At 36.4% G+C, this 15963-nt stretch overlaps 3 protein-coding genes across 4 annotated transcripts; 2 read left to right on the forward strand and 1 right to left on the reverse strand.

The window, feature by feature from the left end:
- The first annotated feature begins 1109 nt into the window (after positions 1 to 1109).
- On the forward strand, positions 1110 to 4226 carry LOC110822825 (Protein phosphatase 2C family protein). Its single transcript, XM_022053045.2, has 5 exons — positions 1110 to 1949; positions 2614 to 2943; positions 3074 to 3191; positions 3302 to 3525; positions 3649 to 4226. Exons 1-5 carry the CDS (start codon positions 1740 to 1742, stop codon positions 4006 to 4008), a joined length of 1242 nt encoding a protein of 413 aa, XP_021908737.1. The 5' UTR covers positions 1110 to 1739; the 3' UTR covers positions 4009 to 4226.
- An 814-nt stretch (positions 4227 to 5040) lies between these two features.
- On the forward strand, positions 5041 to 8085 carry LOC110822700 (cation/H(+) antiporter 27-like). Its single transcript, XM_088210376.1, has 3 exons — positions 5041 to 5689; positions 5796 to 6800; positions 6901 to 8085. The coding sequence occupies exons 1-3, from the start codon at positions 5501 to 5503 to the stop codon at positions 8083 to 8085; spliced, it is 2379 nt and encodes a 792-aa protein (XP_088066502.1). The 5' UTR covers positions 5041 to 5500.
- LOC110822869 (NAD(P)-linked oxidoreductase superfamily protein) lies at positions 6706 to 9950 on the reverse strand. Of its 2 annotated transcripts, XR_015814103.1 has the most exons (9): positions 9743 to 9950; positions 9614 to 9664; positions 9469 to 9542; positions 9290 to 9377; positions 8975 to 9181; positions 8793 to 8864; positions 8453 to 8695; positions 8202 to 8367; positions 6706 to 8072 (listed from the first exon to the last, which is right to left on the reverse strand). XR_015814103.1 is itself a non-coding variant. In XM_022053098.2 (8 exons), the coding sequence occupies exons 1-8, from the start codon at positions 9884 to 9886 to the stop codon at positions 8278 to 8280; spliced, it is 969 nt and encodes a 322-aa protein (XP_021908790.2). In that variant the 5' UTR covers positions 9887 to 9950; the 3' UTR covers positions 8160 to 8277. The 2 variants fall into 2 exon arrangements, 1 of the variants encoding a protein (XP_021908790.2); XM_022053098.2 differs by lacking the exon at positions 6706 to 8072 and having other exon boundaries at positions 8160 to 8367.
- Positions 9951 to 15963: the final 6013 nt, after the last annotated feature.

A 15963-nucleotide genomic window follows, 5' to 3' on the forward strand; every position in this document is an offset into this window, starting at 1 on the left:
GCACACATACATTTTTATTCTTGAATCTTGTAACACAACACGGTCCCACATTACCCAGAATTTGTTTTGGGTCTTTTTTTCTTATTTCTCATTTGTTGTAAGCGAAAAAGAAGCCTATTAAAAAAAAGTAATACTACATCATCGTATATCTAGTTGTAGAGAATATTTTTTTTCTTGAGAAACTTCTTCATAACGAGATAGTTCTTTACACTATTTTAATGACATATTTTTTTATTATTTCCAATTATAATCATTTTAAAAGAGAAAACTTTATATAGCATTATCGTCCATGAAATAACGCCCCTAATGGAGAAATCAAATTCATTAATGTCTTTTCCTTTGGGATCAATTCCTATGATTTTTTACACAAGGAAATTTTATGATGTTCTTTTTGATAATTTTTTTAATATTTTATGGTAATTTAATAATTTCATGGTATAGTCATTAATGTGTAGTAATTAACAGGAACATGTTCTTACTAATTTTTTTTTTAATATTTTATTGTAATTTAGTTATTATACTGTAAATGATATAAAATACAATAGTCGGTAATTATTTTTAAAATATTGTTCTTTTTTTCGGGTAAATTATTTTAAAATGTTATTAAAATTAGTGCGTGTCATTCATTATTTAATTACTATATAATACGATTAAATTATTATGCAAAATTAAAAATTAAAAATGATGCCTACAGGTAAATAATCAAACAATTATACAAAATTAAATGCTAAATATAATGCCTCCAAGTAGACCCAATTTCATACACAAGTTCAAAAGTTTCATAATATCTCATTTGATTTCTTACGCAATCATAGGGATCTATATATTCCTCTAATTGGCATGATTTAAGGGTGACAAAATCATCATTTAAGGCCATTAGTTTTACCTTTTTTGTTTAATTATTTCCATATAAATATGCTTAATTTACGTACATTTTATTCATAGTATAAAAAAATTATTTCATATAATTGGTATATATTCATATGATATTTGATTTTCATTAATAATATATTACAAGAGAGATTTTATTCCATAAATTATATTAATCAACTTATCTAATACTTGTATGAAGATCAAAGAGTTGAGAGTATTATTTACATCATTTGAATTATAGTCGAAGGAAGCACGATCTATTTGTTGGTTTTGGCCATTAAAAGTGAAAATGCTTTTTTGGTTTTTCTAGTAGATGTTCTTCTAAAAATGGATATTTAAGGGTTGGGATGTAATTTGTTAGACGGATTTTTAGAGTATGAATGAAATCCATAAAAGGATGTAAATGCCTTTTTTTGGTGAGATGCCTAAACAAAAATTTTGTTAGAGAAAAAGAGTGCCATTTGGACTTTACAAGGTTTAAGAATGGCATGTCGAGAATTTAGACGAAAAAATCTTGGAAGACAAAATTCTTCACGTTAATCTTCAATTAACTTCCTTAATCCTCCATCCTAATCTTAATCCTTCTTTCTGTGTTATTGCCTCGTCCCTTTAAAAGGGAAGAAAAAAACGATTGTGTTAAATGACGTTTCCTTGAGGACTTATTCGCCTCCCATCTCCTTAAACGGAGTTCTCCCGGAAACTCTCATTTTCCTTCATTTTCTTTTTAGTTTTATTCCTGGAAATTACTAACTGGGTACGGGCTGGATTTCGGTGGGTCTGTCTTTTTTTCTCATTTTTAACATCTGTGGTTAACGTCTACGATCCAAAAAGGGTAAAAAAAAAAAAAAAAAACGTCTGTTGTAAACATGGGAACCTGTTGTAGCAAGGAACCCCTGTACGAAGTAGTATCAGAGGATCGGGATGAGAAACAGTACGTGCGAGATGGCGAAGATGATGATGAGAATATTGCAGATGACGGAGCCATTGTTAGGCTTCAAGGGCCTTCAGCATTCACTTCTATGTTCACCAAACAAGGGAAAAAGGGGATCAATCAAGATGCCATGACTGTTTGGGAGGTACCCGTGATCATCAATTTCTTTTTTTATACAATATTATCAATCCTTCTTTCGCATGCGAACGAACCAATAATAGGTTTTAATTGGGGTTATGGTTATATAATCTGTTCTTTTGAATATTTATCATCTTCGATTATGTAAATTGAGCTCCTATTAATTGCTTGGCCTTGGAATCTGTTACCCTATAGTTGCATTCATTCAATTTTCTAAATTTTGGCATATGTTTAGTGTCATATAGTTGCATTCTTCCTCTTTTCCGATCAGCCAAGTTGTTCCAGATTAATAGAGAATCTAATTGGTATGATTTTTTTTTTCTTTTTTGACAAGTGTAAAACATCCACGTCTTCTTCTTATTGTTATCTTGGGTTTGGCCATGACCATGGAAAACCAACTTGTATTTATGCTTCTTATAATTCTATAGTGATCATCTTTAACAAGATAATTACATATACCTCCATTAATAATTCCCTCCTAAGCTCTTCTTGGTAATCCTTATGGTCAAGTTGTTGGCAGGACCATTTTCATTTTCAGAACGTTTAGTCTTTTGTTATGTACGTCACTTTAGCTGCCAATTTCCTTTACTTGTTTTAAAGCTCTCTCCTTCAAAGGTCTTGAATTAATGGTTTAATGCATTGAAACTAAACTTGTAATCCCCATAATTCAGAACTTGGCTGGTGAAGATATGTTCTTCTGCGGCGTGTTTGATGGTCATGGTCCCTTGGGTCACAAGATTGCACGCTATGCGCGAGACACTTTGCCCTCAAAGCTTCATTCAGCCATCAAGAGGTCTCAGATTTCAGATGCTTCTGCTGGACAAAATAATTTTGTTAACGGCAGCACAGATAAAGATGGTAATGACGGTGAAAATTTCTTCTTCAATTCCATGAAGGCCAGTTTAATCAAATCCTTCAGTGAGACAGATGATGAACTTAGCCTTGACTCTGCCATTGACAGCTTTTGCAGTGGTACAACAGCAGTAACAGTCATTAAGAAGGTAATCTTATCAGCTCATCCAAGTTTCAAGAATTGAGCTTCTTGGGCTGTGCAGCCTGTGCTACTTCCTAGTTACCCAAAAAAAGGAGCACATTTGTTCTAATGAACTTTCTTCCCCTTAAAATTTTCAGGGTGATCACTTAGTTGTTGCCAATTTGGGAGATTCACGTGCTGTTCTTTGCACAAGAAGCAGCAAAAACCAACTCATTCCCATCCAACTAACAGTTGATTTGAAACCTAATGTTCCAAGTTGGTCTCATTCTTTGTTCTCAATGTATAGCAAACTGTTAATTCATAACTAATATATACATATAAAATATAGAGAGTAACCTTCTTTGCCTTTTTCCTTCACTAATCAGGCGAAGCTGAAAGAATCAACATCTGTAAAGGCAGGATTTTCGCATTGGATGAAGAACCAGATGTATACCGAATATGGATGCCAGAAGACGATTGCCCTGGTTTAGCCATGGCAAGAGCTTTTGGAGATTTCTGCCTGAAGGATTATGGCCTCATCTCTTGTCCTGAAATTTCACACAGAAAGCTTACAGCCAATGATGAATTTGTGGTGTTAGCTACTGATGGGGTAAGAGAAATTCCAAAAGTCCTCCAACTATTTACTCTGATGAATCCAAAACATTGAAATTAGTCTAACTTTCATCATAGAACATGCATCAGTGATTTGAGTCTGAATGTTTGGTTTTTGCAGATTTGGGATGTAATGTCGAACCAAGAGGTGATAAAGATAGTTTCTTCAGTAAAAGATCGATCAACAGCGGCTAAAACACTAGTTAGTTTTGCTGTGAGGACATGGAGAAGTAAATTTCCATGTTCAAGGATTGATGATTGTGCAGTAATTTGCTTGTTCTTTAAGGAGGAGACTGTGGCGAGCAAGTCTACGTCTGATGTGAATGGTGGAAGTAGCGTAAGCCGAGCAGAGTTTTCAGTTCATCGGAAATCTAAATCCGTGAAAAGTGAAGACAACTTTGAAAGAGAGTCAAAAGGGTCTGATGGGGTATCGACAATAAATTCTTTTATAAAGATTCCAAGAATCTCTCATGTGTTTTGAGTTAGACAGCAGCAAAAAGCTCTTTTTATGAGGAAACCAAACAGAGAGGTTTACAAGCATTTTAGGGTTTATAATTTATCCAGACACAGAATTCTGGGAAAAGTAGTCAAGTAATTTTTTCTTTTTGGAAAGGAGAAAAATTAATGGGATTAATTAGGTATTTGTTGAGCATGATTAACACGGATCATACATAAAAAAGAAAATAGATTTTCAGATTATCATTTTTTTTTTTTCTTTTGAAGTTCTGTTCCTGATTTAGGCCTGCGTATGCCTTGTTTCCTCCTTCTGGACTAAGCTCAAAATTTACTTACAATTTTTTTTTTTTTTTTTTTTTTAAAAATGTATATATGTTGATTCATGGCGAGTTTAAACTTGTCACTCTTCCACCTCAAGAATCATCTTTAGGGAAAGTGAATTTTCTGCTCATGAATAATTTGTGAGCTTTTTCTAGTTGTTATTCCATTGGCTTTTACTTTTTCAACAAATGGTGTTAATTAATGAGAGTTTGACAAAATTATAAATGTCATCTACATCATTAATAATATGATAAATAGTGTTTTTGCAATAAATAACTTGCTAAGATGATGGTCGGGAGATATAATGTGAAGAGAGTTTGGGAGTCTTCATTTTTGTTGCAATACTTCTTTAAAATTGGATTTATAATTATTGGCAGTAAAGAGTTTATATTGATTTGGTAGAAGAATAATTAAAATAGTTTATAACAGAGATTTTTAGTACTTGAAGATTAAATTTCTAACATATTGGTGTTATTTGAAATTTAGTCATTATTACTTGTAATTACTTATTAAACACACTTTATATATATATATATATATATATATATATACACACACACACACACACATAGCATATGGGTATGTTAGGTTTATTTGTAATTTAGTCTAACTTTTTATCATTTTTAAAAGATATAAAATTATATTTATAACATTAAGATTTAAAATATTCTGTCATGTGAAATAGAAACTGAATTATATTCCTCAATTAAAGATAACTACAAATTGAGGTTTTCGATTACATAAAAGGTTAGAACTTCAACTGTTGATTAAATCAAAGGCGATGAGTTTAGTAAAAGAAAGGTTGTAATTTAAAAACTTAGTAAGTTTAAGTTTGTCTTGCCAACTATTGACCCAAAGGCCGTAGTCAAAAACAATTCCATGGTAAAATAAATAACACTAACTAATCTTATCGTAAAAATAAACAACAATTTCTATGATCTCGGTTCTTGGCAGGTTGGGACAAGTCTCATCCAGTCAGGAAGCAAGGATCTCGGCTCCTTATTTGCTAGGATTCTTCATTCTGGGGGGTCATCGCATCCGGATTAGCAATCAACTTTCAAACTTCCTGCTCCAAGCTCAAATAATTAATTACAATTTTTTCTCTTTAAATTTCCTTCTTCTTCTTCTGTGTTTATGTTTTCTGAAAGAATTGTTGTATCGTCACGTTTAATTCCTAAAACACGTAAATATTTGTAATGGCTACCCATATATTTTGCGAGACGCTTATTACTAGCAGATATACAGGTTTGATAAATGGAGCCGATCCAACCAAGTATCCATCGCAGCTGCTTCTGTTGCAGATCACAATCGTTAGTTCCTTCACCATAATTTTTCAGTTTCTTCTCAAACGTTTTGGGAAATACAGCTTTATACCGCATTTGCTGGTAAGCTCCCTTCCGCCTTGTAATTAATCAATAGGATCTAAAGGAATCAAACCCTTTTTTGCGTTTAATCTAATATATATATATATATACATATTTGGTGGTGCAGGGTGGGATTGCCATCGGACCTTCATGCATGGGGAGATACAAGAAATTCGGTGCCAAGTTCTTCTATCCCAAGAGTCTGGTGGTACTAGATGTATATGAATCTTTAGCCTTCATGTTCCTGATGTTCTTGACGAGCGTACGCATGGACATTAGTATGCCCAAGAGAGCCGGAAAGATTTCATTAGTTATAGGCGTTGCAACTTTCTTGGTTCCTTTCATGATCACCACATATGCTGCATTTTTTCTCAGAGAAACCTCTAACTTGAACCAAGCATTGAGCGATAGTCTTCCTATAGTCGCCTCTCTCGAGTCCACAACCTCTTTTCATGTAGTTTTCGGGATACTTTCAGACCTGAAAATCCTCAACTCAGAGCTCGGTCGCCTTGCCTTGTCGTCTTCCATGGTTAGTAACTTCCTCAGCTGGATTTTCTTGCTGGCTGTTACTTCCATGAAAGAAGCTTTAGAAACTGGTGAGGTACACGTAATAATTCTGACTCAAGCTAGCAAAGTGTTTGTGATCATGATCATTGTTTACGTATTTCGTCCTATAATGAAGTGGATGATGAGAAGAACTCCAGAGGGAAAACCCCTCAGGGAATCTGACGTTATTGGAGTTACTCTCATAGTGCTTCTTGGTGCTTTAATTGGAGAATTCACTGGACAGCATTTTCTTTTTGGGTCTCTAGTTTTGGGACTTGCAACCCCTGACAGGCCGCCATTGGGATCAAGCTTGACGGAGAAGATAGAATGCTTTATTTGGGCAGTTTACATGCCATGTTATATCATCAGCATTGGAAGTCGAGTTAATATTTTTCTTGTAAAAAATGTTGATATAATTGTTGTGGAGTTCATCATCTTGATTGCTGTCTTTGGTAAACTTACTGCTGTCTTCATCGCCTCGCTCTATTACAAGATGCCCTTTCTTGATGCTCTCTTGCTCGGTTTACTCTTGAATACCCAAGGCTTCTTTGACATTCAGAACTTCAAACAAGCGATGCTTGTCAAGGTATATACATATACATATATATATATGTTATTTATTTATTAATCTATACCATCAGTTCCTACTTCCTATTTCTGTACAATCATATTATACGTACATGCAGATGCTTACAGAGGAAGGATTCACAATCATGGTTATAGCAGCAGTTGTACACTCTGCTATTCTCACTCTTCTGATAAAGATATTCTACAATCCGTCAAGAAGATATGTAGCTTATCAAAGAAGGACAATACAGCACCATCGGCGCCACGGCGAGCTCAGAGTGGTTGCTTGTTTTCACGGAGAAGACGATCTATCCTCCATTGTATGTCTCCTGGAAGCTTCAAATCCATGCAAAGAAAGTCCAATCGCAATTTACGCTCTCAACATGGAAGAACTTGTGGGGCGAGCCTACCCAGCACTCATACAACATAAATTCGGCAAACACTCGGCCATTATGCGCGGCAGAGTTGATCGTATAATCAATGTCTTCAGCATGTACGAGCACCAGAACCATGGACTTGTCAGCATCGAGTGTTTTACAGCTATCGCGCCTTACACCACCATGCACGACGACGTTTGCTCCTTGGCGGTAGACAAGTGCGCCACCTTGGTGATCGTCCCGTTGCAGAAATGGGACAGCTCGTTAATCAGAGCAGTGAACAAGAAAGTACTGGCTAATGCTCCGTGCTCCGTTGGAGTTTTGTTTGATCGAGGGACGCTGGATTATAAATCCGTGGTGATGCGACGGCTTACTTTGAAAGTATGGGTGATTTTTATAGGAGGGCCAGATGATAGGGAAGCCTTAGCTTATGGTTCTCGCATGGCGGATCATCCTAATGTGAGACTTACAGTGTTAAGACTGGTTAACACGAAGCGAAAACTGAGCTCTACAGACTTGTTGGAGAAGAAACTGGATATAAACGCCATTAACGACTTCAGAATCCGGTGTGTTTCCAACAAGAGCGTGGGGTACAGAGAGGAGAGCGCAGAAGAAGCATCTGATACGACGCAGCTTCTATGGTCGATCGAGGATGATATTGATCTCGTTATCGTAGGAATTAAACACGAAACAAATTTGCCAATGTTGGTGGGAATGTCGGATTGGAGTGAGATTGAGGAGTTGGGTGTGATCGGAGACTTATTAGCTTCGCCGGATTGTAAGATGAAGGCGTCAGTCTTGGCCATGCAACAACAAGCTTTGGTAGTGGAAGAGATGGTAGAGAATCAATCGGCGACAAAATTAGCAGCTCAATATGATGCGTTTGATTCATCAAACCATTCTAAAGAAGGATCCTGGAGAGATTAACATACTATCGGCTCACCAACTTTCCAATTCTCTACAGATTCATAATCTAACCCAAGATTTGTAGAGAAAACATCTCAAATTGTAAAAAAGATCGTAATATTTGAAGGGAAACTCACCAAGGTTTATAATAGTTTCAAGAGTTCATACATGGGAGTTATTGTATATACATATGTATATATAATATGTAAACAGCTAGTCCTCGTCGTCCCATAAATCAGCGACACTTCTGAATGGTCCAGCATCCTTGTTAACAAACAGCTCTTCACCATCCAACACTCGTTTCTGCAATAAAAAGAAATAAAAGATTTTGGCTCAAAAGGGATGAGATAGATGAACAAATATCAAGTGGTTAAGTTCTAATTTGTACCTGTTGTGGAATGCTGGAAAGAGCTTGGAAATCTTCTTCTGGGATTTCCCAGCCAAACACCCTCATGTTTTCCTTGATTCTGTCAGGATGAATTGATTTGGGAATGACACTAGTCCCTCTCTGCATACCCCACTTTACCAGTATCTGCCCTGGGCTCTTGTTCAGCTTCGTTGCTATGGCTTCAACAGTTGGCTCATGGATGAGATATCTGCCCCCCTCCGATGATCCCAGTGGTGAATTTGCCTGTATAATATTATATTAACTGAACCCTGAGTAATTCACTATTCCCATTTACCAAACAAACACATTGTTCAAATTTCAAATGAACATTCATTCTTACAGTCACATGGATGCCATTCATCTTGCAAAATTCAAGGATCTTATCATTTCTCCATCCAGGATGCATTTCCATCTGACCCCAAAACCACATAGCAACTACACTATCAGAGAGTGTGAAACATATATTTCCCTGTAATCAAGGCATTGACAATAGTATGTGTGTGTGTATATATATCATCTGACCTGGCACACTGAAGGCATAGTTTGAGCAAAACCCAGTAACTTATTCAGCTTCTTCATGGTAAAATTGCATACCCCAATATCTCTCACAAGGTTTTCCTCAACAAGCTTCTCCATCTCTCCCCATACTCCCTCCATGTCACAGTCCAGAACATCCCCTGCTTTGGGAGGCCTGCTGGCTCCTTCTTTAAGCCGGAATGGCCAGTGGATCTATTGTTATAACCGGCAATTTCTTAGTTCACTAATGCCTTATACATATATATATATATAATACTCCTGTATATATGATTTGCAATTATATATATAGAGTTAAGTTACCAAATAAAGATCAAGATAGTCGAGCTGAAGCTCTTGAAGGGTATTTTTCAATGCAGACCGTACCCTTTCTGGAGAAAAGCCCGAAGACCTACATGCTCACCAACAAGAAAGAATGTTCTAACTAGGCAGTTGTTGCAATTCGAGAGTAGAAATGGACACACACACACACACACATATACCAGAGTTTAGATGTTACGAAGAGATGCCTTCTTTCAACACCCGCATGAATTGCTGCCTTTATTCCATGCCCCACCTGAGAAAGAAGAAGTAAAATGTACACATTTATTGCCCAGTTATATAAAGCAAAAAGTAAAGGGGAAGAACCTCTCCTTCAACTCCATACTCTGCAGCTGTATCTACATGTCTGTAACCAGCCTATATCCATGGTCAAAAAAGCTCAGTGGGTTAGCTTGTATGAAACGAAGATGTAAGCGAAAAGAAAATAGTAGGTACCTCCACAATTGCAGTGAAGACAGAGTTGGAGGCTTGAGAGCCAGATCTCCAAGTTCCCAATCCAACGGCAGGGATGATGTGGCCACTTAAGAGCCTAAACGACTCAATTTTCTCGCCATACAGCGTAAATGTTGCTTGTGCCATTAGCTTCTGTTAAGGAGGAGAAAATAGGAGAAGATTTATAAAACATGCAAGAAGCATATCCCAGAACCAGAAATCCAGGGTCTTCGCCATCTTTCTTATACGGTCTTTTGCATGTTAGCCACGTCCAACCTCGTCGCGCCCCACACTGACACCTTTGCTAAAATTTTTAATCATTAAAATCACACCTGAAATTTTTTAACAGATTTTAAAATATAATTAGTGAATTTGTGTTAATACCAGCACCTAACAATTTTCTATAAAAGCACATTATAGATTAACAGTGAGTGTATTTAATTTAATATAATTAAAATTTTAATTTATATATTGATAAAACTGTAATAATTAAATTAAATTAAATTAGATTTTAATAAATTTTTAAATAAAAAATATTATATAAGTATTAAATTATATTTTTTGAAAAAGGTTAAGTTTTATTAGTTAAATAGCAAAAACTTTTTTTTTATAAATATATATAAAAGGAAGGGCTAGAGGTGTTAAACGATCCGGACTTAAGCTTGGTTATGTCAATCGGAGCCCCCAGTAAAATTAGGCCACCAGACTCATTTTTAGTTCCTAAAAGGTTATAAATAATAATAAAAATAATCAAATTATTGAAATTTTAGTTACTCTTAATTCAAACAAAATAGCAATAACTTATTTTTATTTTATTATAAAAACTTTTCAAATTTTTTCTTATATTATTTTATTATTTAAATATTTTTCTTCTATTTTTTTTTATAAAAAATATAAAATTTCTCATTTTCATTACCCCGTCAATATTTCAGATGATGGTATTAGTGATTAATTTTAAATAATTAATTAAATTAATATATTAATTTTAATTAATCTCGTTCTTTTTCATTGAAAAAGACTCGAGAGGATTTCTTGTGCTCTGCCCATCTCGGGCGGGAGGCCATAGTTGATAGGGCTTGAAAAAGAAGAAGCTCAAGGTCCGGCAGCCACAGCGAATGGGTTAACAGCAGAGCCAACTGAGCAGAAGCTAGTCCGCCATTGAAGCCTAGAGAGAGGTCGTCAAGAGCTCTGTCGCGGATTGCGGATAAAGTCGAGGAACATAAAAAGAGAGCCGAGTGATTAAGTGGTGTTTACTGTTTAGAACAGAAAAAAAAAGACATATTTAGTGTAATCAGAACTACTCAGATGAGATTGAAAATAATTTACAGATGAAATTGAAAATAATTTTGGAAAAAAGTGAAAATTTGAGTTCGGATTGTATTTTTTAAAGAAAAATCAGAAACTGGAGAATCAGAACTACTCAGTCAGCAGTCTCGATAAATCGAAGCGCACTGTGTGGCAATGCACGTTGACTCAGTACCACGCAGGAGGCCACACTGGCGATCCACATGTCCTGCGATCGGACGGTCTAGAAACATTCCCGCGCGCGTGGACGGTCCAGATCCGTTCCCTCCTCAGGCACGATCGAACGGTCGCGACTAAACACAATGAACGATTCAGATTTGTTCCATCTTTAAACGCGATCGTATGATTAAGATCAAATAATGATGAACGGTTCATATTTATTTTCTCTTTAAACGCGATCGTACGGTCGAGATCAAATCGTGATGAATGATCCATATTTATTTTTTCTTTAAACGCGACCGGACAGTCGATATCAAACACGATGAATAGCTCAGATTGACGCGAGACGGGTATAAATATCTCACATCACACCGAACCCAAACTCTAGCCGCCAGCCTTCCGCCAGAAAAGGGAGCAGACCGCTGCGTTGGAGTAACCTCCGACCACCAAAGAATGTAAAAATTCTCCTATCCGCTCGGAATTTAATTCCGAGCACCCCCATGGCCAAATCGAAGCAAAAAAACGGCGGATAAAACAAAAACTACAGGCAAAACCCGAAACCTCCTCCGATTAGCCCCTTCTCGATTTTTGTTTTGTACGATTTTTCTACCATTGTGATTACTATTTTGTTTTATAGGTTAACTGAAGGAAAACACCCAGCCATAAAGGTGAGTCGACGGAGCCGCCGCACCAAAAAATTTTACCACGGTAGGTTTCTATTTTTTGACTTTTTTTGGCAAACCGAGACTCTCTAACGTGTTTTCTCATAGGAATGTGTATAAAATCGGTCAAAACCGGCCGAAAACGGCCAGACCGAGGCAAACCTCCACTGCGAGCGGTGGTGCCGTTGCCGGACTACGGTGGTGGTGTCGTTGCCGGAGCACGGCGGTGCTGCCGTGTGAGAACTTTGAAATTGGCCGAAAAAGAATTTTTAATACCAATTTTAGGATTTTAAGTATTTTTAAGTACATAAAGTGTGTTTTTATCTCCGCAGAAAAATTTAGAAAACTCGGGGACCCCCGGTAGGCGCAGTAGAAAGTTCGATATTTCAAACACCGATTCGAGTAAGAATCTCTCACCTTATTCTCTATTATAGAATTAAAGTCTAATTATAAACAATATGGTATTTTGTGTAATTTAAAAAATTTCAAGAATTAATTACATGTTACTAATGGAGCCGGAATCAGTTATTTATTACTGTTTGTCCTATTTTAATTGATTGTTTGATTTTACAGTTTTAAATGCATGATAATACACTTAAATTGGTAAGATGATTCAGTTGTATTTTCTTGATGCATGTATCATTTGTTTTGCATTTACAGTTAAATTATGAAACTGAAAATTAAATGTAAATGAAAAATTTCTTAGTTAAGTGAATTAATAAAATGATTGTTTTACTGGATATCCTAAGAGATGGTGGACGGACCGAGTACATAGGAAACCCTACCATGAATGTTACCTCATATCAGACGGAGTATCGATCAATGGTATTTTTGGCGTTCATACCGGACGAGGTATGGGGACAGCCTAATTCACCCTCATATCAGATGGGGTATTGAGAATGGTATTTTTGGTGTTCATACCGGACGGGGTATAGGGACAGCCTGATTCACCCACATACCGGATGGGATATTGAGGGATTGTATTTTTTGCACTCATACCGAGCGGAGTATGAGAACGGCTGGTTAGTTGACAACTTTTGATATGAGTTCACGCATAGTAGAATATCCTTATAAACCCTTAAGGATGCCAGCAAGAAAATAAAAAAAGAAACTTGTTTTTCTGACCAATTGAATATGAGATTATGATGTTGTTTGTGATATTGCCTCTATAAGACGGTTTTGGAAATCTCACTACGGTAAGTATGCAATAAATAATTTTATTTATGATAAATGAATTTACTTAAGTGAAGAGTTCCATTGGTTGTTTTTATAATTTTTACCAATCTTCATTTTTGTATCGGTGAGTAATGTGATATTCTTACTGAGTTAGTGTAGCTCACCATTTCATTAATCATTTCATATCAAGAGGACCAAGATCCAGATCCCGATCAATAAGGGGGTTGTGAATAGTTCACCACCCGGACTCCCTTCAAATGATAGTGAAGGTCGTCATAGGATGTCCAATTGTTTATTTTTCATTTATTTCTTTAATTTTTCGCTTGTTCCTTTAGAATAGTCATTCCCGTAACCCTATTGGGTATTCTAAATTATTGTATAAGGAATATAAACTTTAACTTTATTATTTCACTTCCGCATTCAATTTATAATTTATTTTCTTTTAAGTTTTTGGGCCTTTACATTCCAGGTCTATCTTCTTCACCATTTCAAACCTCAATAACTGTGCAACCAGCCTCTCTGTCTTTCTATTTGTCTTTTTTTCTTTAAACAAAATAAGTGTTAGCCTCCCAAGAAAGTGAGTCCTTAAAAGCAGGTAAGCAAGAAATGGGGAGTAAAGGAAAATTCATCAAATGGGATCTACGAGCACAACAATGTGATAGTCCGCAGCTCCCCAACGAAAAACCACGCTGCCAAACACAACTGAACCAAAAAATATAATATAAATTTAAATTAAAATACAATATAAGTTATTCATCTCTTGTACAATATGTAACATAATTTACATTATGAGGTTATAAAATTCTGTAGAGTCCACAATTGGACTAAAACTCACTAGATAAAACTAAAACATGAAATTCCTAATTTAGCTTTCTAAATTATCTTCCTCAGTCTGATTTGAAAAATTATTAGAATTTAAAAGAAATGAGCAAAATAACAGGTTCAGTAAGTATATCGAATAGATTACACCATAAGCATGTAACATACCAATATCCAGTCAATTAGAAATGTAAATTTTTTTGCCCTTTATATTTGACAACCATGAAATGCAGAGATATTTCAGTTCCTATCTCATCTCTCATTGTTCTCCTAACTTCAACTAGTTTTTTCTCATTACTATTCCCCTTTACTAGTTATCTTTCAAAATTTCTCTTTCTCATTATCCCTCTAATTTCTTTCCTTTCTTAATTCCCTAATTGTAACCACTCATATCTCACATTATTTTCACATCACATCTAGTTCTAAAACCATGCTCATCTATCAGGTTCTCTTTAATTCACATACTAAAATTTTTCACAAATTTTTGGTCAAATTGAGACATCTGTAATCTGTCAATAGATATCCATGATTCTGATTTTCCTCAACATAGTCATCAAATTAAAGGTATTAAAGTTTTAGAGTTTTTTTTAGATTAAACGGATGAATCCATTATCCAATTAGTATCATTGTGGGATTAGGATTTCTACTATGACAAGGGGATGCACTCACACAGTCAAAACATATATTGATCACAACAGTCCATCACTAGGTGACCTAGAACATAACACACACCTCATGTAACACCCAAAGATTTTTTTTTTTATTCTATTTTATTTTAATTTTTAATTTTGTTTATTTTATTTTATTTTAATAATTAATTTATAAGGTTTTAATTTAATTTAATTTAATTTAATAGAAATAAAAATAATAATAATAATAAAATAGGGTAAAATTTCTTTTGGGATTGAATTAAAATTGAATTTCGGAAAAAGTGGTGAAATTTTGGATTCTGTGGGTGTTTTTGAAAAGAAAATCGAAAACCGGAGGTCAAAACACAATTTAAAAAAATAGCACCATGTCAGCAGCTGTGTCAGCAGTCCGGTCAGCAGCTCCGGTCAACCAGGACACACCGCGTGGCAGGACGCTGACGCGAGAAGCCACACATGACGGAGATACGTGGGCGATCCGCATGCGTGCAATCGGACAGCCCAGATCCGTTCGTGCGCGCACGGACGGCCCATATCTCACGCGTGCGGACGGTCCAGATTTAATCACGGATGGACGGTCTTGATTTATTTCCAATTTAATCGCGATCGAATAGCACAGATTAAATCATGATGGACGGCTCAGATTAAAAGGGGAGGGTTATAAATAATCGCATCCACACCCAACCCCAAACCCTAGCCGCCAGAACCCTCGCCGAAGAAGTCGACCCAGCCACCGGAGATACCAGCCGCCGCCACCCGCCGCTGCACCGGAGAATTTTTTGGCCACCAAACGAGGTAAATTTTCTCCCCTTGGCTCGTTTTTCGATGCTGAACCTCCCTGTGGCCAAATCAGAGCCAAACCACCGGTCAATTAGCCAAAAAATACCGCCGCGGGTTTTCTCAATTTTTACCTTCGATTGAGGCACTTTCCGGTTCCCGTTCGATGTAATTTTTATACCACCGTGACCACCGTCCTTTTCTCTACAGGTTGACATGAGCAAAACACCAAACTGCAACTCGCGCCGGAGGAGCCGACGCACCCGAGAGCCCCGTCGCTGATAAGCCTCAGTTTTCTGTAATTGGCCGAAAGGGCCCTGGGTCTGATTTGAGATTTTTTGGGGACATGTGTAGGTACGGAAAGTGTGTTTCAATTTCTGAAAAAAATTTAAGGAATCTAGGGACTGCCCGTAGGCGCAGTGAGAACCCGATTTCAGACTCCAAAACAAGTAAGGATCTCTCACCCTATTTCCTATCACGGCATTAAAGCCTAATAAATGATAAAACGGAACTATTCATTGACTTCCCTGGATCGCAGGTGCAAAGAGATGAGGAGGGGGAGACCCTCACTAAACCGAGCAGCCCGGGATGATTCGCTTCGGGAGGATGTTGACAGAATATTTGAGATGCTCGAAAAGATCATTGCTGCTCAACAAGGTCGAGAGGAGAGAAGGGAATT

This window comes from Carica papaya, chromosome 8, assembly GCF_054855325.1.
Source record: "Carica papaya isolate Zhongbai chromosome 8, ASM5485532v1, whole genome shotgun sequence".
Taxonomy (NCBI): domain Eukaryota; kingdom Viridiplantae; phylum Streptophyta; class Magnoliopsida; order Brassicales; family Caricaceae; genus Carica; species Carica papaya.